The sequence below is a fragment of the Saccopteryx bilineata genome, chromosome 2 (assembly GCF_036850765.1).
Source record: "Saccopteryx bilineata isolate mSacBil1 chromosome 2, mSacBil1_pri_phased_curated, whole genome shotgun sequence".
Classification (NCBI taxonomy): domain Eukaryota; kingdom Metazoa; phylum Chordata; class Mammalia; order Chiroptera; family Emballonuridae; genus Saccopteryx; species Saccopteryx bilineata.
In genome coordinates this window covers 226,418,521-226,443,491 of record NC_089491.1, presented here as the reverse complement: position 1 = coordinate 226,443,491, position 24,971 = coordinate 226,418,521, and the positions used below count along the sequence as shown (strand labels likewise).

Here is a 24,971-nt window from a genome sequence, read left to right as displayed (position 1 = left end):
AAATGACCCTATATAAAACTATTTCTGAATTATTTAATTAAAAATTTATTTATTGTTATTTAGAGGAAGGAAGAGAGAAAGAAAGAAAGAAGAAAAGAAAAGAAAGACACATTGATTTGTTATTCCACTTATTTATGCATTCATTGTTTGATTCTTGTATGTGCCCTGACCGGGGATTGAACCCACAACCTTGACATATTGGGATGATACTATAACCTACTGAGCTACTTGGCTGAGTCTACAGGCATTCCCCAGGTTACAAATATGATAGGTTCTGTAGGTTTGTTCTTAAGTTTAATTTGTATGTAAATTGTATCAGGTACATTTACCTATTAAATGCAACTTAGATGTTTATCTTAACATAGTATTTATTTTTACTTTCTGTGTGTATAAATACTTAAATAGTTTCAAATACAATCTAAACAGTTTTGGATGATGGAGAAGATGATGGACTGACTTGTTAGAGAGGATGGGACTAGTGTTAGAGAGTCAGGGTTTGATTCTGCTGCTGGAGTCAGTTTCTCAAAGTAGACATGCAGGGAGGTTTGTACAGAGCTTTTCTTTTTCTCATCATAAATAGCCCTGTAGCATGTCGGGCCTTCAGTAACTGTATGGTAAACTTTGTGAACTTCTCTGTATCAAGATCTTGCACCTGTAACAGTCATTCTTGCTTTGACGAGATATAAAGCATCAGCTTTTTTGTAGAAAACAATTTTGGTTCTGAAGTTTCTAGGTCCCTGTTTTTTTCCCTAAATGCTATCGTCTGCTATTCTAGTTCCATAAGGTCTTCACTGGTAGTTCTTTGCCATGGGAATCGAGTAACTTGATCTCATTTTCACTGATGTCTAACTACAGCTGATTACCAATAGCCCTTATGGCTCTCTGTTTATAAGTACAAGTTGTATGTGAGTGGGATATTTGTAACTCAGAGACTTACTGTATTTCTGAATTTTTGTTTTAGAATTTCTTAAGAGGTTAAATAAGCATGAAAGTACTTGTGGGAGTGTACTACTACTAGGTATATATATATTCCTAAACTGTAGGATTTTGTTGTGCACAGGAAAAGCAAGTATACTATATTTCCCCATGTATAAGATGCACCTTAATATTGGGGCCTGAAATTAAAAAAAAAAGTATTACATAAACTTTTTTTTTTTTTGTATTTTTCTGAAGTTGGAAATGGGGAGGCAGTCAGACAGACTCCCACATGCGCCCGACCGGGATCCACCCAGCATGTCCACCAGGGGGCAATGCTTCGCCCATCTGGGGCGTTGCTCTGTTGCGACCAGAGCCATTCTAGCGCCTGAGGCAGAGGCCATGGAGCCATCCTCAGCGCCCAGGCCAACTTTGCTCCAGTGGAGCCTTGGCTGCAGGAGGGGAAGAGAGAGACAGAGAGGAAGGAGAGGGGGAGGGGTGGAGAAGCAGATGGGCGCCTCTCCTGTGTGCCCTGGCTGGGAATCGAACCCGGGACTCCTGCATGCTAGGCCAACGCTCTACCACTGAGCCAACCCGGCCAGGGCCTATTAACTTTTATTCATCATAAAATTCATACAACTCATCACTGTCAAAACTCCCATCCATTAACTTGTCCTCATCTGTGTCTGATGATGAATCACTGTCTTCAACAATGAGCGAAAAACAAGCGCGAAAAAGCAATTATTAATAAAAATCTACAACCACTATGTGAGATGTACCCAGTTTTTAGACCCCAAATTTTTAAAAAAAACAACTGTGCATCTAATACATGGGGAAGTACAGTAATTAACTGACTATAGTTTTATACTTTTGATTTTGTACTTTATTTTGAAAATAAAGTGTTTTCTACTTTTTATTTTTTGCAGAATGATTCATTCTTTATTGGAGGCTTATTGAGAATTGGTTATAAAATAGAAAATGTAAGTGTTAAGCACAGGAACCAGCACAACCACTGTGAGTAAATAGCGGTGACCTCACTGCTCATTGCCTGTGCTGGGTCCACATGTCAGTGTTTAATGTGTATTGTTTGGTAGTATTGATTTCTGTATTTTGCTGAAGCACTCTCTTTATTTTCACTTTTCTCTTCCATATACTTAGTATAACTTTGAGCCCCTTTTATAAGTTGATTCCTTTTTCTCTTTTAGATTATTTACCTGGCATATGTGCTCCCAAATGAAATTATTAGATCCCTGGTGTAAGCATCTTTTGCTGTATAATTACTAGAAAATCTTCCCATACCATGATAAACCAATTTTTAATGCTGTTGGTAACACAGACTTGTTCCCTTAAGCCTGACATTAGCATTGATAACTACACTACCGTACTTTATTTCTGAAGTCAGTTCGGACACTAGAAGCACCAGTGCCAGTTCTGTGAGGGCCATTGCACTGAGTGCTCGTTTGCTCAGCCACACTTTCCTCTTGGTTATCTCCTGTTCTTCCCTTTGCCAGAGCATCTGAAATACATACTCCCTTTGGTGAACCTTAACCTATACTTTTAACCTTGAGGTAAGGACGAAGTCCTAGATTAGATGAGATTTAAGGGACCACGCTTATCTGTATTACTGCACTCTTCTGCTACTCAGGGCTGCCTCTGGCTGGGTTGTAGACCTCAACTGTCAGGTTTGTAATCACTGCAGAAGTATCTTGAGCTCTGACAGTAGCCCAAGGTTGCCTAAAGATGTAACTTAAGTGCCTGACAAGGTGGTGGCACAGTGGATGGAACGTCAGACTGGAACTCAAGAGGACCCAGGTTCGAAACCCTGAGGTTGCCAGCTTGAGCACAGGCTCATCCAGCTTGAGCAAGGGGTCTCTGGCTTGAGTCCAAGGTTTCTGGCTTGAGCAACAGGTCATTTCCTCTACTGTAACCCCCCCCCCCCCCCGTCAAGACACATATGAGAAAGCAATCAATGAACAACTAAGGTGCCACAATGAAGAATTGATGCTTCTCATCTCTCTTCCTTTCTGTCTGTCTATCCCTATCTGTCCCTCTCTCTCTATCACAAAAAATAAAACAATAAGATGTAACATACGTGAGTCCAGGCATCTGTTAACTTGTATGTTGGGGTACAGTTATTCTAGGTTCTATGCTAGAGTTAGAAGATAGGAGGTTACAAGTTTTGTATAAGAATCTGAAATACTATATAAGACAAATTTATCATCCCATCTGTGAATTTAGAATTAATACTGAAATCACATTCTGCATCCCTCTTTTTGAAACAGAAAATATTGGCAATGGAAGAAGCTTTGAATTGGGTGAAATACACAGGTGATGTAACAATTCTACCTAAATTAGGAGCAGTTGACAATTGTTGGCCTATGCTAAGTATTTTCTTTACTGAATGTAAGTATACATTAAATTATTAGTTGACTCAGTTTTTAAAGCTATTATTTGGGGAAATGGAGTGTATAGTTGTGATTTCTTGTTTATTTTAGGATTTAAAAAAATGGGGTATTTTTTGAATAAGAGAAAAGCCTACATAAGAGAAGTTCAGCCTTGTAGTTAGTTTTATTCTGTATTTTCTCTCCTAATGATTTCTGATGTATTTTTTAAAACTTCACCGGACCCTGGCTGGCTTGCATCAGCCTGGCATGTGATGTCCCATGTTTGATTCCTGGTCAGGCCACACTAGAGAAGTGACCATCTGCTTCTCTCCCCCCCCCCCTTCTCTCCCTCTTTCTTTGTCACGACCAGTGGCTTGGTTGCTTTGAGAGTTGGCCCTGGATCCCAAGGATATCTTGGTTGATTCGAGCACGTCAGCCTCAGGCACTAAAAAAAATAGCTCGGTTGATTCAAGCATCAGCCCCAGACGGGCTGCTGGGTGAATCCCAGTCAGAGCACATGGGGGAGTCTGTCTCCCTATCTCCCCCCCGTCTCACAGAAAAAAAGACTTTACCAAATAGATGTCATAAATTATTATATATAATACCTCCCAAAAAAGAGATCACAACTGGGGCCTATGTATTCTTACTAGTAAGAGAAAGAAGTATAGAGCTAAGGTTATAATTTTCATTTCCTTGAGGAATCTATTATCCTTTTTTTTTTTTTTTTTTTTTTTTTTTTTGTATTTTTCTGAAGCTGGAAACGGGGAGAGACAGTCAGACAGACTCCGCATGCGCCCGACCGGGATCCACCCAGCACGCCCACCAGGGGCAAAGCTCTGCCCACCAGGGGGCGCTCTGCCGTGACCAGAGCCACTCTAGCGCCTGGGGCAGAGGCCAAGGAGCCATCCCCAGCGCCCGGGCCATCTTTGCTCCAATGGAGCCTTGGCTGCGGGAGGGGAAGAGAGAGACAGAGAGGAAGCGGGGGGGGGGGGGTGGGTGGGGGGGGGTGGAGAAGCAAATGGGCGCTTCTCCTATGTGCCCTGGCCGGGAATCGAACCTGGGTCCCCTGCACGCCAGGCTGACGCTCTACCGCTGAGCAAACCGGCCAGGGCCAATCTATTATTCTTATGTATGATGAAACTGCCTTGTATATATACTTTGTGGAACACTTTTTCCTAAAGCATTTGAATGTTAGCAATGTTTTTATAGTATAGTTATAAAAACAGGGAATAATTGGCTCTTTAGTAGATAATGAAAAGAATTTGCCATCTCCAGTGAGAAGAGGGTGAATTTTGTACTATTGGTCTAAATGTTATAGAGAGAAATTAAGTTTAAACAGGAATACAAGTTCTTCCGATAGCTTTATTAGACACTGACTGAGGTGTCTGAAGGTGGCTCCCTGTTTTGGAGGCCTTGACTAGAGGCTAGTTTTCATGGTAGAAGTAGAAAACCAGTATCAAGTGTTGGGCACTCATGTTAGCTTGCTTTTGACTCTGTCTCTGTTCTCTCTTCTTTATAATAATTCTGCAAGGTAGCTGTTGTTATCCCTATATTAGAAATGAGCAAACTAAGACTTTGAGATGTTAAGTTTTTATTTCTTCAGTCTAGTAAGCAGTAAAACCTGGATGAGAAGTCAGGTCTTTTTGATCTTAAAGCCCAGGTTTTCATTCTGTAATCTTACTTTGTCCCTTAGTGTTTCTTTATTTGGTGACCTACACACATCCTTTCTTGAATCTTAATTTTTGGTACTCCTTTTTGCCATTGGAATATATGTGTTTGTCTAGAGGTGTAACCACATTTTTGTTGCAATAAAAGTACGTATCACTGTTTACCACTTTAAAAATCTTATTATAGAATAGCTTCAAATACAGAAAATGAGGTCTGGTAAACTTTTCATGTAAATTTTAGCAATTTAATTCGCTTATTAAATTTATATAAGAAAAGCGTTTCAAATAAAGTCTCATTTTAACATTTCATTCATGAGAGTCAAGCATTGAATCAATACATTTAAAATGTTCATTTGTTATATTAAATATTTCTTAGAAAGTGGTTTTACAGGATTTTTTTCCCCATACTTTTATTGAACATTATACCAGGTACACTATAGGTGCTCAAATATATTTGTTGAAGTAACTTGAGTAGTTATGAAGTGCATTTGGAACATGTTATGATAGAGCATTTGTTGTAACTACAGTTAGAACTAGTGTAATAATAAGCAAGTGGTTTTTTTTTAATGCTAGAAATAAAACTGAATAGATTCATAGCAATCAATGAATCTAATGTTAACAGTTATTTTAAAATATATTATTTGTTATATGCAAAAGATTACACAAAACATGTTATTAAGAAAGTATGATAGGCCCTCTGGCCGGTTGGCTCAGCGGTAGAGCGTCGGCCTAGCGTGCGGAGGACCCGGGTTCGATTCCTGGCCAGGGCACACAGGAGAAGCGCCCATTTGCTTCTCCACCCCTCCGCCGCGCTTTCCCTCTCTGTCTCTCTCTTCCCCTCCCGCAGCCAAGGCTCCATTGGAGCAAAGATGGCCCGGGCACTGGGGATGGCTCTGTGGCCTCTGCCTCAGGCGCTAGAGTGGCTCTGGTCGCAACATGGTGACGCCCAGGATGGGCAGAGCAAGAGCATCGCCCTCTGGTGGGCAGAGCTTCGCCCCTGGTGGGCGTGCCGGGTGGATCCCAGTCGGGCGCATGCGAGAGTCTGTCTGACTGTCTCTCCCTGTTTCCAGCTTCAGAAAAATGAAAAAAAAAAAAAAAAAAAAGAAAGTATGATAAAGTAATGAATTTTATGAATTCACCTAACGTAAGAATCAAACTAATACCATTTTTTTAAAACAAATGTTCTCTTGTTTTCTCCTAAAAATAAAATATAGACAAGTATTACATAACTAAAGCTGTAACAGAAAACTGCAATATCTTTGAAGAATTTAAAAGGCTAAATTGTGCGGGATGTATAGAGGTGAGAATAAATATTTACTTATATATTTTAAGATTTGCTTGTTAGAACTTTTATAAACAGAGAAAGTTCAGAACAACTGCTATCTGATAACATATTAGGAGCTACTATAAAATTCAATAACATGTTTGAGGGAAATTTTAATAAATTTTGATTGAAATACTTATTTTTTTGAAAAAGGAAAATGGCATCATGACCAGCTTTTTCTAGTATTACCCTTTTTTTTTTGAGAGAAAGAGAGAGAGAGGGAGAGAGAGGGAGACAGAAAGGGGGAGAGAGGGTGAGAAGCATCAACTTTCACTTTAGTTGTACCTTCAGCTTTTCCTACATACCATGTCCTGGGCCCTGACAGTGTCCCCTTGCTCAAGCCAGCAACCTTGGGCTTTTTTTTTGCCAGTGACCCTGTGCTCAGAGCTGGCAACCTTGGGGCTTCGAACTGGCAACCTAAGTGTCCCAGATCGATGCCTTATCCACTGTGCCACCATTGGTCAGGCTCTAATGTTCCACATTTTAAAAGAATAAATAAGAAATTTTAAATTTATTTTCTTTTGTTTAAAGGCTTTTTGTTAGTAAATACAATTTTCTTTAGTAACAGCTTTATTGAGATATAGTGCACATGCCATACAATTCACTCACAAGAAAGATGATTTTTACTAAAGTTTTTAAAAAGGACTTAGGAAAGAGCAGTTTGTTCAGGTGTAGAGCATCAGCCTGGCGTATTGATGTCCCAGGTTTGATTCCTGCTTCTCTTCCTCTCCCTCTCCCGCTTCTCTCCCTTTTCTCCTCCTGCAGCCAGTGGCTTGGTTTGAGAATTGGCCCTGCGTTCTGAGGATAGCCCTGTTGTTCTAAATGTTTCAGCCTCAGGTGCTAAAAATAGCTTGGTTGAGTCAAGCATTGGCTTAAAACAGGAGTTGCTGGGTGTATCCCAATTGGGGCACATGTGGGAGTCTGCCTCACTGTCTCCCCTCCTCTCGCTTTAAAAAACAAACAAACAGGAAAGTATTTAAAGTTCTAGTTAATTCTCTAGAGCCATTGACGTGATCCAGTTTTAGTTATTAATTTGTTTTTTGTTTTTTTTTAATTTGAGTGAGGTAAAAAGTTTTGGTTATATCGGGAGCATCTTTGATTTCCTTTTGAGCTTGTTCTTGCAAACTTTCTGTCTCTTTTTTCAGGCAGTTAATCTAATCAGTATTGCTTATATATGTTTGTATTTTTTATTTATTTTTATTTTTCCCCCTTTTTGAATTTATTGGGGTGACTTTAATAAAATTAACTAGGTTTCAGGGATACAATTTTATAATACTTCATCTGTACACTGTATTGTGTGTTCACCACTCTGAGTCTCCTTTCATTACCATTTATTCCCTTTTACCCTCTTCTACCTCACCCCAACTTTACTGATTTATACGTTGTTTTGTAAGCATTCAGGTTTATTGAACAATATCATGTTTTTAACCTAAAATTAAAATTGTGCCTTGTGTCTGTTTTTTACCCTGCCGTACGGCAGGCTTACTGGGTGTATATCCAAACATGGGCCTGCCAAGAACTGTGCACAGGGGACTGGTTGTTAGCCATTGCCTATACTGTGATGGGTTTGTTTACTTTTTAATATTTCTTTAACTAAGTCATTGGAGACAGGTTTCTTTAAATATACGTACCAAAATATTGAGTAGTGCATTGTCATTTTCTGCATAAATAATTCCCCAGGTTATTTCTGATTATTAAAGATAGACACCAGGTCTATTTTTCCTGGATATGGGGCTTCTTGATTGTCTTTGCAGTTAATTGATGGGTCTTCTTTTACCTTGGTTTCTCAGCAAGGAGAACGAATGAGAATGAGAGGAAATGAAGAGTTTTCCAAAGAAAGATTTGATGTAGCTCTTATCTATTACAGCAGAGCCATTGAATTTAGGTAAGAGCTAAACAGAACAATGAAATTCTTTTTATGTGGCAGATTAGGTTAGAAATAAAAGATGAGGAACAGAGAACATCTTCAACTTGCTATGGAGAATAGAGTTTCTCGCTCATACATATTAGGAGCATTAGAGATGCTCTACATACATGTACCTAATCATAATAGTGTAACTCAAGCAAGTAAGGCAAAATTGTGAATTTGGTGTTCTGCCTGCTTCCATTTTCTTTCAGTCTGTTTATATAGACTCATATGTTCTTTCTTTTGCCTTCAACTGATTTCTTTCAAATTATTAACTGATCAGAAGGGGTTAGTTAATGATACTTAGGAAGTCACCCATTCAGGGATTTTTTGCTTTTTAAGAGGGAACTTTTGAAAGATAATAGTTGGAATTGTTGAGAGAATGCATGCATTCTCTCCACCTCATTTTGTCTACGCTGCTAGTGAACTTCATAGCATTCTGCAAGTATGCCTCACTTGATTTCTGTGACATCTTAGCTGGGCCACCTCATACTCTAGCAGCCTTGGGAAGGTGCACTGTGGACAGCTTCTCTCTTTTCTACTTTGAATCAAGATGGCAGGGCACACTGGAAAGGCTGCTGCTTGCTCAGATCTTCTGGAGGCAGGGGGAGGAGGGGAGGAGGAAAAGGAAAGTGAGTTCCACCACACATAGTCAGATAAGACTACAGAGGGCAAGGGAAGCTATTAATTAAATCACCATTACAATTTACAGACTTCCGAGTTCTTTGTCAGCATGGTACAGCCCTGACTTACATATGTAATTCTGTCCTCTACAATTACAGTGTACTTGCACCAGCTTTCTAATGTGTCTCAGTTGATCCTCAGAACAGCTCACAATGAGCTAGACAGAAAAAGTGGAAATCTTGATTTCTAATACGAGGAAGTTGAGGGTGATTTGAGCAGTCACTCAGGAAGTCAAGGAGCCAGGACTTAGCCAGTTAGGACTCTAGATCTTGTATTCTTTCTGCTCTTTCACACAGATATAAAGTTTTTGGTTTTTGTTTGTTTCATATGTTTTTGCTTTACTGACTAAACTTTATTTTTTTTTAAAGTCCTGAAAATTACCTTCTTTATGGTAACCGAGCTCTTTGTTTTCTTCGCACTGGACAGTTCAGGTAAGTTGATAAGAGTACCCCAGTTAATGAACTGTTTTGCTAAATACCCATGTTTGAGAAATACTTCTGTTTTGCAGGTGTTCAAAGAAATCCTTTAATAGTTATTTTGACAGAAATAGTTAAATGATTAAAAGAGGGCTCTGTGAGCTTTATAGATATTAAAAACAATGAGAGAAGTAGTTATTCGGATTGATTGGATAGCATATGTTGTGCGTTATCTTAAGTACTTTGCAAATGTTAATTCTCACAACGCCCTTAATAAGAGGTGATGTTATTCTCCACATTTACATTTGAACAAACTCATACTATTAGTAAGTAGTGATGCCAGGATTTGAGCATAGACCTTTTCTGACAGTGTCAAAGTCTGTGTTCATCAAAACTATGATACATTACCTCCTTTTGCTTTATTATATATTTCATGAAGAAGTGTATTTGTTTCCTCTATCCTGGTATGAAATAATTAAGTAAATATCTTTCATAAGTGAAAAAAATATAATGGTTTGTGAGAGTGAAATTGTAATTATTTCTTAGTTCCTGATGTTGAACTGAGGTTTTATTTACTGAGAAAGATTGTTGACACTACACCATGATTTTTTGTCCCTCAATTTAAAAACCTTAGGACATAAATTATAAGGATTGATATCGAGCAGGTACACTGTTCCATTTAATCATGTCCTGCCTACCTTTAAGGATTTCGAGGGGCTTCAAGAATGCATCCACTCAGTAGAAGAATATTAAAAACAAGTCAAACTAAAAACCCAGGTTAGAGCCTTGGATCTTCTAGCAGCATAGGCATAAGGTCCTGCTTACATATTAATTATAACCCATAGTTGCGTCTGACTTTTCAACAGAAAGGTCAAGTAAAAAAGAAAATTTGACAAGTTACATTAATTCTTTTTGGCCATGAGGAAAGAGGACACAAGTTGCTCAGATAAGGCAGTGTTTTCCTGGTGTTTAGTTCTGGAAGAAACTTTTTACGTGGCTTACAAGTGATGCAGATTGAGTGATGGAGTTGAGAGAAGAACCTCAGCCATACCCTGTTCATTGAAGAAACTCCCTGAAAGTGCTCTCCCCAGTTTCACGGTTTCTGTGAGGTTTTCTCATGAAAACAGCATCAATGTCAGTTGTTTTTCAGTGGAAGTGCTTATGTTGGGATGTGGGAGGGGGGTGTGGGGAGGATGGTATATTCTGAGTTTGTAGCTTTTAAAAATAACATATATTATGTTTTTCTTTTATCATAAACAGAAAACATTCTCATAGTAGAAAATTTGGAAAATACAAGAATTTAAAAAGAAGAAAGTAAAAATCACCAATAATCCAGTCACCTTGGAGAATGCATTATGTTATGCAGCTTTTAGATGGCGTAAGCCGTGGATAAGCCGAGGCTAAACCACTGTCCTCAACTGTCTGGCGAGGAATGACCTGCATGTGTCTTAGGCTGTTGCCACTGGCTAGGTCCAGAATTGCAAATATCCTATGCTGTTGGAAAGTGAATCTGTATGCTTTCAACATGAATAGGTTGGCACCTTGGCTAGCCTGTGAAAATTGATGTGCCTAAGCTGAAACCTGAGTGGGCAGGAGGTCATCACTGCAGAGAGGACATTCGAAAGCCGAGAGGCAGGCCAGGTGTCTCTGCCCTTTCTTGGGGGTTGAATGCTAGATGCTCAAGGAGGATCCTCCTAAAACACTGCAAAGGAGGTGCATCAGAGTAGACATTCAGAAGCCAGGTGGTTTGGTGAGGTAAAGGTCGAAGGCTGTGCCTCCATGTTCCTGCCTCCTTTCCCTTGGCCTAACATGTGGGCCAGTACCGCCGCGGCTTTCTCTAGGAGCAGGCTAGCAGCACCTCCTTCTCGGGCAGTCACAGGGTGTATCGAATGCCTCTTTCAGCAGCCACATGCCACACTGGTTTTGCTGGTGTTTCCCACCTTCTCTCACATTGCTTATATGACTTGCTCAGTAACATAGGCATGTTTTGTGAGTTCACAGTGCATATAACTCCCTCAAGAAAGTAGGCCATATTACTTCAGAAGAAAACACGCTGCCAGAAGTACCATTGACATAGGAAGACACGTGTCTTTTGGCTGAGGTACTGAGGTTGAGTTGTTTTGAAGCTCTCATTTCTGAGGGTTGGTAGATCAGTCATGAGAAACTGGCTGAGCAGCTCCAGGGACAGATGGGGGTAAAGCCGTCTGCCTGTGGCGCTGTTCTGAGCACTTTACACATTTTAATCTTTTTTTTTTTTTTTTTTTGTATGGGAAGCTCATTAATTCTACTTCAATTTTTTTAATTTTTTTTTTATTATTATTAATTTTGAGAGAGGAGAGAGAGAGAGAGAAGGGGGAGGGAGGAGCAGGAAGCATCAACTCCCATATGTGCCTTGACCAGGCAAGCCCAGGGTTTTGAACCAGCAACCTCAGCGTTTCCAGGTCGATGCTTTATCCACTGCACCACCACAGGTCAGGCACACTTTACACATTTTACCTCACAAGATCCTCACAGTCCCATGAGGGAAGTGCTGCTGTCTATAAGTGAGGGGCTTGCGGAGTTTGAGCAAAGTGTCAGACACTAGGTGTGTGTGAGGAAGCCAGAATTTGAACCCATGCAGCCTGGACATCAAGTCTGTTAATCACCACAGAATTGTGGTGATAGAATCAAAGGGCAATCTGGAAAGGTGAAAATAATTAATGGTCAAATAGTCGATAAACATGGTTGGTTATCTTTGCAGGACATGCAGATTAAAACTGTGAGTCTCTCTTCATACCCATCAGATTGGCAAAAATTTTACTAACTCATTGTACCAAGTGTTTGAGAGGATGTGGAACAGAGGAAACTTTATACTGTCTGGAAAAAGTGTAACTTGGTGACATCACGTTGGAGAGCAGTTTGGCCAGGTGAAGATGTGTGTCCCCTGCAGCCCTGCCAAACGCTCCGAAGTGCACCCAAGAAGAGATGTGTAGGCTCCACTGTTGCATTGTTTGTAAGAGTAAAGAATGGAAACAACCTAAACGTCCATCAGTAGGGAGTGGGTGAATCTCTTATGTACATGGTATATTCATACAATGGAATCTTACGCAGTTAAAATGAACGCAATGTTGAGTGAAAACGCAAGTTGCAGTTTGATTTATATGGTCTGATGCTGTTTATATAATGTTTAAAAACATGCAAAATGATATACAACTTCATAATTAGAATGCATTAAAAATGTTTTAAATGCATGGGTACTTTAAATACCAGGGGAGTGGCTGTCTCTGCATAGGGACAGAAGGAGGGAACAGAGCTGGAGAAAGAAGAGTGGTGCACAGTGAGTGTCTACCACAACAGACTTCTGCCAAAAGATCCTAAGCAAGTGTGAGAAAATGTTAAGATCTTACTATGCTGGTACGTGGGTGTTCATTGTTTTAATGTTGTCCTTTGTACTTTTATGTGTACTTGAGATATTTGATAAAAAGCAACACAGTATAATTAAAAATTCACATGATAAGATGAAAAAAGAAAAACAAAAATGGTGATCACTGAACATCAGGGATGAAACAAGTAAAAAAATAATCTTTAAAGGAGAGAAATATAAGGAAGACCAGTGGTAGGGAGCTGGGGGTGAGGGAGGTGTGGGGAAATGCTTCATTCAGAAATGGTCAAGGTGGTGGTGGTTGTGGTGGTTTTAAATACCAGATAGTGGCACAGTTTGTAAATCAGACCACCTTTGGGTGAATATATAGTAGTGAGGCCAGGAGCCAGACAGAAGAACCCTTATCACGCCTCCAGGTTAAGGACGGTGCACTTGGGAATGTAGGGAATGGGGTTGGAGTGAGGGAGGGGCAAGTGGAAATAGGCCGTTTCCTGTCACAGCTTGTTCCTACTAATCCTGCAGCCTGAGAGTTGTGTAATGTGATCTTAGAACCCCTTTTAGTCTGGTCTTGAAGTTCACTTTTCAAATACAGTTTGATACTTAAAGGGTATTTTAGAATGGTAGTTGTAACTGAAGTAATTAGAAATTTTCAGTATGGAGGAAAATCTAGAAAAAGGAATTAGGCATAGCTGTAGCTTCCATATTTATAATAGTTATACAAGTTTTAAGATTAGGCTTTGCCTACTTACTGTTTAATCCATTCTTGTGGGAATCAGATGTGAAAAAATCAAATTCTTTGGTGGGATGTGATAAACTAAGGGGTAATGTGATTGGAGAAAGGGAAAGCTTAGCCTTGGATGTTTTTGAATTTACTTTGGAAAATTATGGAATGTTTAAACTTGGTATTTACTTTGAACTTCTGGTATTTAATTACCCATTATTAATATTCCCTTCTGTTAGATCTCAACTTGTCATTGATAATGGGCAGATAACATTTAAATGACATACTCCCATCTGAGTTCCTCCCAAGACCAGAGGTATAAATCAACTTGGTTGTGTGTTCTGTGAGATTCTGAAAAATTCGTATGTGGGGAGCTTTAGTGTGAGTGTGTTGGTTTGGTGAATTATTTCTCACTCTGCTCTTTTACCTGTGTCGTCTCTTTATTTTCACTTACAAGCTGCTGAATTTGCTTTTGAAGAAAACATTTGTTTTTCCAGTCTTCCTTTGTAGTGCACCCACTTTTTAGAAAGCATTTAACAAAAGCTGATTGGAAAAAGAGTACAAAAGGATAAACTGAAAACTCTTGCCAAACTCAGATCTGATTCCTCTCTTCAGCTCTTCTAATATTTTATGCCCATGCAAACACTTATTAAGTTGAACCAAATGAAGTTGCTGTTTTTATGTCAATATAGGTACTTTTGTTTGGTTCAGTGTAAATTATGTATGTTTTTTTAACATGGGTAGGAACATATACACACTGTTGTACATCTTGCTTTTTTATGTTTAAATCTTGAAGCTTGTTCCATATCGATGTATATAAAGATCTACCCTTGTTCTTATTCATGGTTGCATAGTCCTTTATTCAATGGATTATATATGTCTTATTAAAATATAGATTTCTTCCAGTTAAAAAATTATGTATAGCTCTGATGATTATCTTTTTATACTCTCTACTTAGGTACAACTATATCTGTAGGATAAATGACAAATTTCTTCTACTTGGATGAAGGAGCATCTCTCATTTTAATTCCAGATACGGGTTTTTTTTGAGAGAGAGAGAGAGAGAGAGAGAGAGAGAGAGAGAGGAAGGGAGAGAGATGAGAAGCATCAACTCCTAGTTGCGGCTCCTTCCCTGTTCATTGATTGCTTCTTGAATGTGCCTTGACCAGTGGGCTCAAGCTGAGCCAGTGACCCTTTTCTCAAGCAAGTGACCTTGGACTCAATCTAATGACCTTGAGCTTCAAGCTGTCAACCCCATGTTCAAGCTGGCGAGCCTGCGCTCAAGCTGGCAACCTCGGAGTTTCAAACTTGGGACCTCAGCATCCCAGGCCGACGATCTATCCAGTGTACCATCTCTAGTAAGGCCCAGATACATCCTTTTAATTTCAAATGTGTTTATTCAGCCATTGGTAGTAGTCAGTGCACATTTGGCAGCGATCAACCATTATTACATCTGAATCCTGCTTTTGTTGCATTGTAAGAGCTAGAACCTTGGGGAGTTGTACTGTTATTTCTTTGTTGGTCTGGTCAGGCCCTGAAAGTGATGGTTTATATTAAGGGTGGAAAGTAACAACCCTTTATGGCTTGCAAAATTCTTACCGACTTAATATATTATGGTTTGAGAGAGTCAGTAGCATTTTATTTCCCTCACAAGTTTAGAATCATTTAAGAAATGGAAGCTGAAGACACATGGTGATCCAATCTGACTTCCATTACTGAAAGACTTGTTGGAGAACTGGGCCTGAAGTCTGATAGCCAGGGAGCTTCACCCATGGCGGCAGACAGAACCAGGTAATAGGGACCTTGTGAACTTGAGAAAAAGAAGAGGCTAAGCCACATGTGATTACTACCCCTCTGGGAAAAGTTAGGGATGGGGAGAGGATAATTTAGCAGATCAAAGTAGAAGTCTGAGGAATGGGAAATAAGTTCTCTGCTAACATTTTAGGGCAAAGTGTAGAATATTTATGAGGAAGTAGGTGCCAGGACTGGAGAAATAACACTTCCTGTGAGAGGTAATCAATTGGAGCACCTAAGCTTCCACTCTGTTTACTAGCCTGTTCGGCTCGCGGTACTAGCTCACACAGTCTTGTGAGTTTTCCTGTCCTCCTGGACATTCTGTGCAGGGTCCTGCTGCTGCAAAGTTACCTGTTCCGCAGATCCTGGCTGCAGTGGCATTTGCACCATGCAGCCTAGCACGCCCCCTTTGCTTTAGTAGTACAGTGTGGTCACATGCTAATCAATGTGAGAATGTTAGTGTTCGTATACATATATAAATACTGTGATATATGTGATTATAACAATTATATATTATGATCGCATTATAATATTGCATATTATAATACAAACTATAATATAATAAGCATTTAATAGATAAAATTGGGGTTCTGTTTATAAATAGGTCCAGAAGTGAGGAAAAACAGATATAGTTCCTGTGTGCTAGACAGTGGGCCAGCAATGTGAAGGCCATGGTGGGAGCTTGGTGTACTCTTGGGAAAAATAGATTACCAGGTAGCCTGAATACAGAGAAGGAAGGGAGAAGTGATCAGAAGCTAGACCAAGAAGGGTCTTGTAGGCTATTTTCAAGGTGTCAGCCTTTAAGAGAAAAGGATTTTAAACAGGAGATGGCATGATTAATTCCTTAAAGAGGTCAGTCTGGCTGCAGTAGGAAAGTGTGTGGTGGGGATGCAGCGTGGATGTGGGTTAGGAGGCTGTTGGGGTGCTCTAGACCAGGGACATGGTGGCCAGGAGGAAGTAATATCATTGGGAATGGAGAAATGGAAGGATTTGACATATTTTGGAGGTAAAATCAAGTTGCTTATAGTTTGGTGTTTGGAACTATTCTGAGGTTTCTGCCTTCTTCAGATTCATGGGTTGATAGGCCTTCTCCCTGGCACTGAGGTCATGGGAAGAGAAGTTTATAGGAAGTAAAACTTGACCTCACTATTGGACATACTGAGTTGAAGTGCCCTTGAAAGATCCAAATGGAATGTGGTGCAGACAGTTCACGTGGGTCTGGACTCAAAGGAGAGGCTTAGGCAAGAGATAGATGTTTGGGTAGCTTAACCTAGATGGAGCTATAGTTGTGGGTGAGATGCTTACAGAAGTAATTTTCCCTCTTGACTGCACATTAGAAAAGTGCTAAAGGAATAACCCCTCACCCCAGGTTTTGATTTAATTAGTTAGGCATTGGGCTTTTAGAAGCCGCTCAGGCAGTACCAATGTGTAGTCAAGCTTAAGACCCACTGGTCTAGAGAGGCTGAGCTGAGACTAGGAGAGGGACTAGGGCTGAGCCTTGAGGCATACAGGTAGTGGCCAGTTGGGGAAGGATGAACCTGCACTGGAGACTTAAGAGGTGGCTAGAGAGGCAGCAGAAAAACTGTCAGTGTGGTTTCATGGAGGTAAATATGGCCAGCAGTGCCCATTGCTCCTGAGAAGCCAAATGGAATTTAGATTTAGCAATGGGGATATCATTGATTTTGCAAGTGTTAGTGGGAAGCTTGGGAAGTAAGATGAGTTGGAGTGGGTTGAAATATGAGAGAGTAAATGGAGACAGCTAGCATAGGTGGCTGTTAAAGGTATCTTGGGGAGAGAGGTGTTGAGTGGAAAAGGTGTGCCATTTTATTAGGATGTTTTAGCTACAAATGACAGAAAACTGTTTCAACTGGTTAAAATTTTTTTACTTGATTTTAGACAGAGAGGAAGGTGGGGGAGAGACAGACATAGAGACATATCAGTTTGTTGTTCCACTTATGCTTTCATTGGTTGACTCTTGTATGTGCCTCAACTGGGAAACAAACCCGCAACCTTAGTGTACTGGGACAAGACTAACGAACAGAGCTACCCTGTTACAGCTGATTCAACTGGTTCAAATGGTGAAGAAAACTTAACCTTATTCAAGAGTTTCAGAAGAGGATGGCTCAACACTGTCGTCAAAGACCTAAGTTTCTTTTTTCCCAACCCATTGTGTGACTTGAACTCCTGGCTGCTGTCTCAGGATGTCAGGATGCTATTGTAATTTAGACATCAAGGCGAATACCATTTCCAGCAGAAATTACAACAAAGTCTTTTCTGATCTCTGCCAAAGAGTTTCTAATTTCTGCCAGCTCAAATGTCATTACAACAAAGTCTTCTTGTAATCTTAAAAAAACATGCACTGAAAAGTGTACAGTTTGTAAGTGTGTAGGTTGAATTTTCAGAAACCAAACAACTGTAACCAGCATCAAGATCGCAACCCCAGTTTCCCAGAAGCCCCCTTGTTGCTCCTAGTCACTACGCACCTCCTCCCCAAGGATACCTACTATTCTGACTTCCAACACCATTGGTTATTTTTGCCTGTTTTTGTGTAATATAAACAGTCGTATAGTATGTGCTTTTTTATGTGTGGCTTTCAACATTGTTTTTGAGATCCATATTGTTGCATGTAAAGTTGTAAAGTGTTCATCTATTGCATGAATATACCACATTTTATCCATTCTATTGTTGGTGGGCATTTGGGTAGTTTCTAGAATTCAGCTTTTATAGGTGGTGTCATTGTGAACATGTACTCATTTCTGTTGAGTGTGTAATCACCACAGGACAAGGTATGCTTATATTCAGCTTTAACACATCATTTCCAATGTGGTTGTATGATTTTACACTCCTGCCAGCAGCATATGAGCTTTCCAGTTCCACATCTTCACTACACTTACTATTATTTTGTGTCATTTCACTTAGACATTCTGGTGGGTGTGTAATGATGTAGTGCTGTGATTTTAATTGGCATATCCTTAAGTTGATTAATGATATTTTAAGTTGAGCATCTTTTCATATGCTTTTTGACTACTTAGATTTTCTCTTTATGAAGTGCCTGTTTGGATTTTGAGTTGACTGTCATATTTTTTTAATTTTGGATATGAGTTGACAAATATATGCATTGCAAATACCTTCTCACACTCCAGCTTGCCTTTTTACTGTTTTCTTCTCACAAACAGAAGTTACTGATTTTAAGATAGTACAGTTTGCCAATTGTTTTCTTTATGGTAAGCACTTTTTGTGTTTTGTTTCTAATCTCTGCCAGCTCAGATGTCACCAGAATGTTCTGTTTCTTCTACAATCTTGATTGTTTAGCTTTGGTATTTAGATCTGTAGTCCATCTGGAGGTGGTTTCTGTATTTAGTGTGAGGTAGGGTTCAAGATTCATATGAATGTCCAGTTGGCACAGCACTGTTTCCTAAGTATACGTTTTCTGCATGCACTGCAGTTTCCTTTGTGATGTAGATGAGGTGACTATAGGTAAAAATCTCTTTCTGCTTTCTGTATCATACTCTGTTGGTCAGCTCCTCTTCAGTTGTTTATTTAAAAAAACACACAATATATAGCCTTTTAATGGGAATGGTTATATGGTAGCATAAGTTACCTAGTTTTGTTCTTGTAATCTTTTTAAGAGTGATGATTTCATAGGCCTCAGTTGTCATTGGCCAGCACTGTCACATGACTACCCCTAAGCTAGTCAGTGGAAAAGAGAGGGTTGCCATGATTTGCTTAAACTAATAGGAACTATCTCTAAATCTTGTAGTAGTGAGGAAGAGACCCTCGCAACAAAAGTCTAGTAATCAGGTAGAGGAGGGTTAGACTACCAACAGTGTTTTCTTATGGTTTAATACATAGTTATTAAAAATATTAGAAGAGATCTGAGTATATTTAAAGTTGATGGGTGATTGTACAACAATGTGAATGTACTTAATGCCATTGAACTGTACATTTGAAGTGGTTCGATTGGTAAATTGAGTGTTATGTAAATTCACCATAATATGGAATGGATTTTTGAGAGAGAAGGGATAATTGATATGTGAGAATGGAGAAATTACATGGTAACAACTAAAACAAGAAGTTGGGTAAGATGTGCAGAAAATACTCTAGAAATATGAACAGCAGTTATTCCTGGGTAGTTGTGATTATGACTCTGGATGAATTTTTCCCTTGTTTTACTTTTCTGTATTTTCCAAATTTCCTAGTGGACATATATGGTATGGATATTTAAAAATTAAAAAACTATTTTTAACTAGGTTTTATATGGAAAATTTAAAAAGTACAAATAGAAATGCAATATAGTAGAATACCTTTATTAAAATAAAAATGTGAATGTTTTATTTCTTGTTTTTCTTTTTAGAAATGCAGTTGGTGATGGAAAGAGAGCCATTATTCTAAAGAACAACTGGACAAAGGTAGGCTTATGTATTTTACTTTGGTCAAATAATGCCATACATCTTGGTGAAAAACTTGTGTGGAGGATGTATGTACATTTGTATTTTAAAATTCTGAATAAAATATGCAAAGCTCAGGAATGTGACAGGGAACCTCCAGTTCCATAGCCAGAAAGGAGACAGCACAGGGGTGAGGCTGCATGTGCCTGAAAGGGGCTGGCTACCCGTAGGGGTCTTGAGGAACTTGAGGGCACTTTAGCCTTTGAGATATCAACACCTGCACACATTGGATGAATTAAAGACCTAGTGAGAAATGAAAGTTAGAGGTTAAAAGGAACTATAGGAGATGGTATTTGTGCATAATGAACTCTTATGCACAAATCAGTGAAGAAACATAAATTTGACTATCAAACTTTTTTTTTTAACTTTTTAAAAATTATTCATTTTAGAGAGGAGAGAGGGGGGGAGAGAGAGAGAGGGAGAGGGAGAGGGAGGAGAGAGATACAGGGGGGAGGAGCTGGAAGCATCAACTCCCATATGTGCCTTGACCAGGAAGCCCAGGGTTTCAAACCGGCGACCTCAGCATATCCAGGTCGACGCTTTATCCACTGCGCCACCACAGGTCAGGCTGTCTATCAAACTTTAAAAAACTTCTGTATGTCAAAACACACCATGAATGAAGTTGTAGTCTTGGGAGGAGATAATTTGTCATATATATAGCATGTCTAACTGATAGGATTTTTATCCAGAATATTCACAAAACTAAAATAAAAAACCCAGTAGAAATGGGCCAATAAACAAGCATTTCACAGAAGAGGAATTCTGAATGAGCAATAGAAATAAACTAAGCTCTGTTGCCCAGTAATTAAATTGTACAGAGACAGGGAAATGAAACCAAAAGAGCAGAATAGAGAGCCTCCAAACAGACCCACGTGTACCTGAGAAAATGAAACAGTGATAGTATTTGGATCCTTTGGCAAAAATGAGCAAGACCAACAGCCCTGATATTGGTTGAATGTGTATGCCAACAGGACCCCTCAATAAACCAGTGGGGTGGAGCCAGTTACAGCCAGCTTGGAGAGCAGGATTCCTTGGTTCTAATTGTGTGTAACACACAGACATTGTTGCATATGTGTGTGTGGTGAGATAGTCCAGGTGGTCTTTGCAGCCTTGTTTTATTGGCACAGAACTTCAGATACTTAAATATCCATTAATAAAGCAGTGGGTGAAGGTGGTATTTTTACTTGATCAAAGTCATTATGTGATCTGTCTGAACTGTCCTGTCTTGAATACCCATTATTTCTGCAACCTCATTTCTACTGCTCTCCCCCTTTCTCACTCTCTTGTTCACTCTGTGTTGGCCCAGTGGCCTCCTTACAGTTCCTTAAACGTGCCAGGCCACTGTTAGCTTGTCCTTGCTCTTCTCTGTGCCCGCAGTCAGCGTGCCTTTCTCTGGAGCATGAGCTAGCTCCTGAGCTCCCTTATTGCCTTTCGTTGTCACTGAAAGTGTCTTCTCAAAGAAACCTTCCCTGGCCACAGTACTGAAATACTAGTTCTGCCCCTTCCTACTCACTGGCTCTACTCTTTCCCTGCTTTACTTTGTTTCCTCTTAGCATTAGCATTATTAAACCTGCTGTGTGTACTGTTAAGGTGTGTTGTTTGTGGTGCGCCTCCCTCCAGGATTGTGTTAGTTGCGTCAGGATAGGTATTCTGTTTGGCTCATTACTGAATCCAGGCTGCAGGCACTCGTCAGAAAATGTGTGTTGACTTAGTGAATGAATGAATTGAATACTAGATTGCAGTTGAAATGAGTTAACTGGCTTGTCAACATTTATAGATTTGAAGAACAGCGTTGAATGAACAAAGCAGTAAAAGCATATCAGCTAGAAAAATACTTATCAAACTCATGATAGTGTTTGCTTCTGTTCAGTGAGAGATGGAAAGATTAAGGAGGGTACAAAGGATAGTTCAGCCATGTTAGTACAGTTTTATTTCTTTCATTAAAGAATCTGAAGCAAATACAACAAAATGAACAGTTAATTCTGGGTATTTGTTATAGTAATCTGTATTTTTCTAAATTATAAAAATATCTGAATATTTTTAGTAAAACTTCATTAAGACAGAAAGATACATGTTTCAGGCTTCCTTCCTGGATTTTCATATGTGTTTCTAAACTGGAATGAGTAGACTCAGCCTTTACATTGTGATTCAGGTGGTCTTGGAGTATACAGTCAGGACTGTAAAGTTCCCCAGGTGGATTTCTTCATCATCCAAATTGTGCAGTCTCTTTTAAGTATCTTATTTTACTGATGTAGAATTTAAGTCTCAGAAAGGTCAAGTGACCTTTGCAGGGTATTATTACAGTAAAAGACAGTTGGATTGAGGGTGATCAGTGTGTTGCTATTTTTGTTTTGAGTAATTGTTGTGCTTGAAACTGTCTTTGTTGACCCCTGAACCTGGCATTCAGCAGCTACCCTATCAATATTTCCAGAATGAATAGATGATAGAAATGTTAATATTGAAACCCAGGCCATGTTACTGGTTTTCCAGAAATACTTTTCTCTATTTCAATCTAGTATCAACTTAGAAAAAGAGTACTGGCCTTGGCCGGTTGGCTCAGTGGTGGAGCATCGGCCTGGTGTGCAGGAGTCCTGGGTTCGATTTCCGGCCAGGGCACACAGGAGAAGCGCCCATCTGCTTCTCCGCCCCTCCCCCTCTCCTTCCTTTCTATCTCTCTTCCCCTTCCGCAGCCAGGGCTCCATTGGAGCAAAGTTGGCCGGTTGCTGAGGATGGCTCTGTGGCCTCTGCCTCAGGCGCTAGAATGGCTCTGGTTGCAACAGAGTGATGCCCCAGATGGGCAGAGCATCGCCCCCTGGTGGGCATGTGGGGTGGATCCTGGTTGGGCGCATGCGGGAGTCTGTCTGACTGCCTCCCCGTTTCCAACTTCAGAAAAATACAAGAAAAAAAAATCTTAAAAAAAAGAGTACTAAAACTTTTTTACTTTGAGGACTCTATTTCGAATGTCCTTGGTTTAATTTATCAAACAAAAGACTGACTCTTCTTTTTAAGTCTGTTTTTTTTAAAGTTTTAGGTTCACAGCAAAATTAAGAGGAAGGGGCAGAGATTTCCCGTAACCTGACACCCACCACATGTCACCATCACCCCGCAGAGTGGTATGTGTGTGAAAACTGATGGGTTACCACAGACACCTCATAGTCACTCCGAATTCAGTTTATCTTTGGGTCCACCGGCTGGTGTTGTGGATTCTGTGGGTTTGGACAAATTTATAATGACTTGTATCCACCTTTATGGTTTATATAGAGTCTTTTTACTGCCCTAAAAAGCCTCTGATCTGCCCATCCAGCCTTCCCTCCAAACCCTTGGCAACCACTGATCTTTTCACTTATTGGAATCAGACAGTATGTAACCTTCTCAGATTGGCTTTTTTTCATTAGTAATATGCATATAAGTTTCCTTCATGTCTTCATGGCTTGATAGCTTTTTCTTTTTAGTAATGAATAGCATTCCATTTTCTGGATGGACCATATTTTATTCTTCACCTGCTGAAGGACATCTAGGTTACTTCTAAGTTTTGGCATTTATAAGTGAAGCTGCTATAAACATTCATGTGCAAATTTTGTGTGGACATAGTTTTCAGCTCCTTTGGGTAAATACCAAAGAGTGTGATTGCTGGATCATGTGATAAGAATATGTTTATTTTTTTAAGAAACCACAAAAATGTCTTCCAGAATGGTTGTATCATTTTTCATTCCCACCAGTATTGAATGAGAGTTGTTCCACACCCACCTCAGTGTTTGCTGTTGTCGAAGTCCTAGTTAGGCCATTTTAAGAACTCTTTGTGTATTTTGGGTAACAGTCCTTTATCAGATGTGTCTTTTGCAAATATTTTCTCCCATCTCCTGTCCAATGTATTTTTCATCTTAAATGCTATAGCTTTCATCTTTAGAATTTCCAATTGAGTATTTCTTATGTATTGTATGTCTTTACTTCATATGTTCCATCTTAGCTCATTGAACATATGGAATATATTTATAATAATGTTTTAAGGTCCTTGTACACTCATCTGTGCCATTTCTGGGTTGTTTTCAATTGATTGATTTTTTTCTTCATTATAGACTACATTTTCCTTTTTTTCATACCTATAATTTTTTATTAGATACCAGACATTATAATTTTACCCAAAATTTTTGTATTTCTCTAAATATTTTTTAGCTTTGTTTTGTGATGCAGTAGTTACTTGGAAACAGATTAATTCTTTGGAGTCTTATTTTAAGCTTCGTAGGTGGGACCTTAGCAGTATTGGGTATAAGGCTAATTTTTTCTGTAGCCAAGGCAAACTTCTAAGAACTTCATTTAATACTTCATGAATTATGATGTTGGTGGAAGCAAGAAGTGCTCCTGTGTGAGTACTGACTGTTGTTCCCTGTTAGCTTTTCAGGTGGTCTTTCCCTGGCTTTGGGTAGTTGCCCCACGTGCTGCAGGTACTGATTAGTATGCAGCTGGACTAAAGGGGTGCCCTGTGAAGACCTCTCGAGTGCCCTGTGCAGCTCTCTCCTCTGGTCCTCTGCCCTGTGAACTTGAGCTGCCTTGGCTTTCCTGGACTCTTGGCTCTGTCTTCTTAACTGAGACTTCAATCTTTGCCTGGGTTCCTTCTCCTGGTGCATGGCTTAGAAACTCCATTCAGCAAGCTGAAGCAAGCAGAGGGCTTTCTTTGAGTGTCTCATCTGTCAGGGATCACTCTGTTGTTGCCTTATATCCAGTGTACTGCAGCCCTTTGTTTCATATATGCTGTTCACTTATGTTATTTGTTTTAGTCAAGAGAATACATTCAATGTCTGCTACTCTATCTTGACCAGAAATGGTAGAGTGTGGGTTGTCTTAGCTTCATTTTGAAAAAGACTTATGTAATGGGAGTACCAAACTGATATCCTCAATAACTAACTGTTCATTCTAGTGGAAGTAGAACATCTTTAGTATCTATACAGCATACCCGAGGGACCTGAGGGATGCCTCGGACTTACTCTCATTGAGCTGTGTGCCCACCTGTGGACCCATCACTCTGACCTGGAAATTGGTACATTTTGATTGGCCCATTTCCTGTGTCGCACCTACCCTGCCATCAGTTGGGATGGAGCATTAGCCTTGACGGTCCTGCTATTACTGTGTGGAGAAAGGACATGGTGGCACTCAGACGAAGGGGATGCTGGGCAGATGAACAGTAGGGGTTTCATATGTGTGATAGAGAAGGAGATAGTGTCAAAGAAGGGCAAGACCCTATTGTAATTGAGTTCAAGAAACTCTCTGAAGTACCTTTAAGCTTCATTCAAACAACTTCAGCAAAGAGATCTGAAGAAACTCCTTCTCAACTGGTAGAAAGTATACTGGTTATT

General features: G+C 39.7%; 1 protein-coding gene across 11 annotated transcripts in view; it reads left to right on the top strand.

Moving 5' to 3' along the window:
• TTC3 (tetratricopeptide repeat domain 3) overlaps positions 1–24,971 on the top strand; it is a 125,468-nt gene that overhangs the window by 20,549 nt on the left and 79,948 nt on the right. For 3 of the 11 annotated variants that reach the window (XM_066259391.1, XM_066259394.1, XM_066259392.1), the window contains exons 6-11: positions 1,842–1,895; positions 3,198–3,318; positions 6,181–6,266; positions 8,081–8,175; positions 9,249–9,311; positions 19,527–19,581. In XM_066259391.1, coding sequence (XP_066115488.1) covers positions 1,842–1,895; positions 3,198–3,318; positions 6,181–6,266; positions 8,081–8,175; positions 9,249–9,311; positions 19,527–19,581 — 474 coding nt within the window. Of the gene's footprint in view, positions 1–1,841; positions 1,896–3,197; positions 3,319–6,180; positions 6,267–8,080; positions 8,176–9,248; positions 9,312–11,406; positions 12,203–13,635; positions 13,695–15,032; positions 15,170–19,526; positions 19,582–22,670; positions 22,734–24,971 lie in introns of those variants that run through there. The other 8 variants (XM_066259401.1, XM_066259402.1, XM_066259399.1 and 5 more) reach the window with 6 other exon arrangements.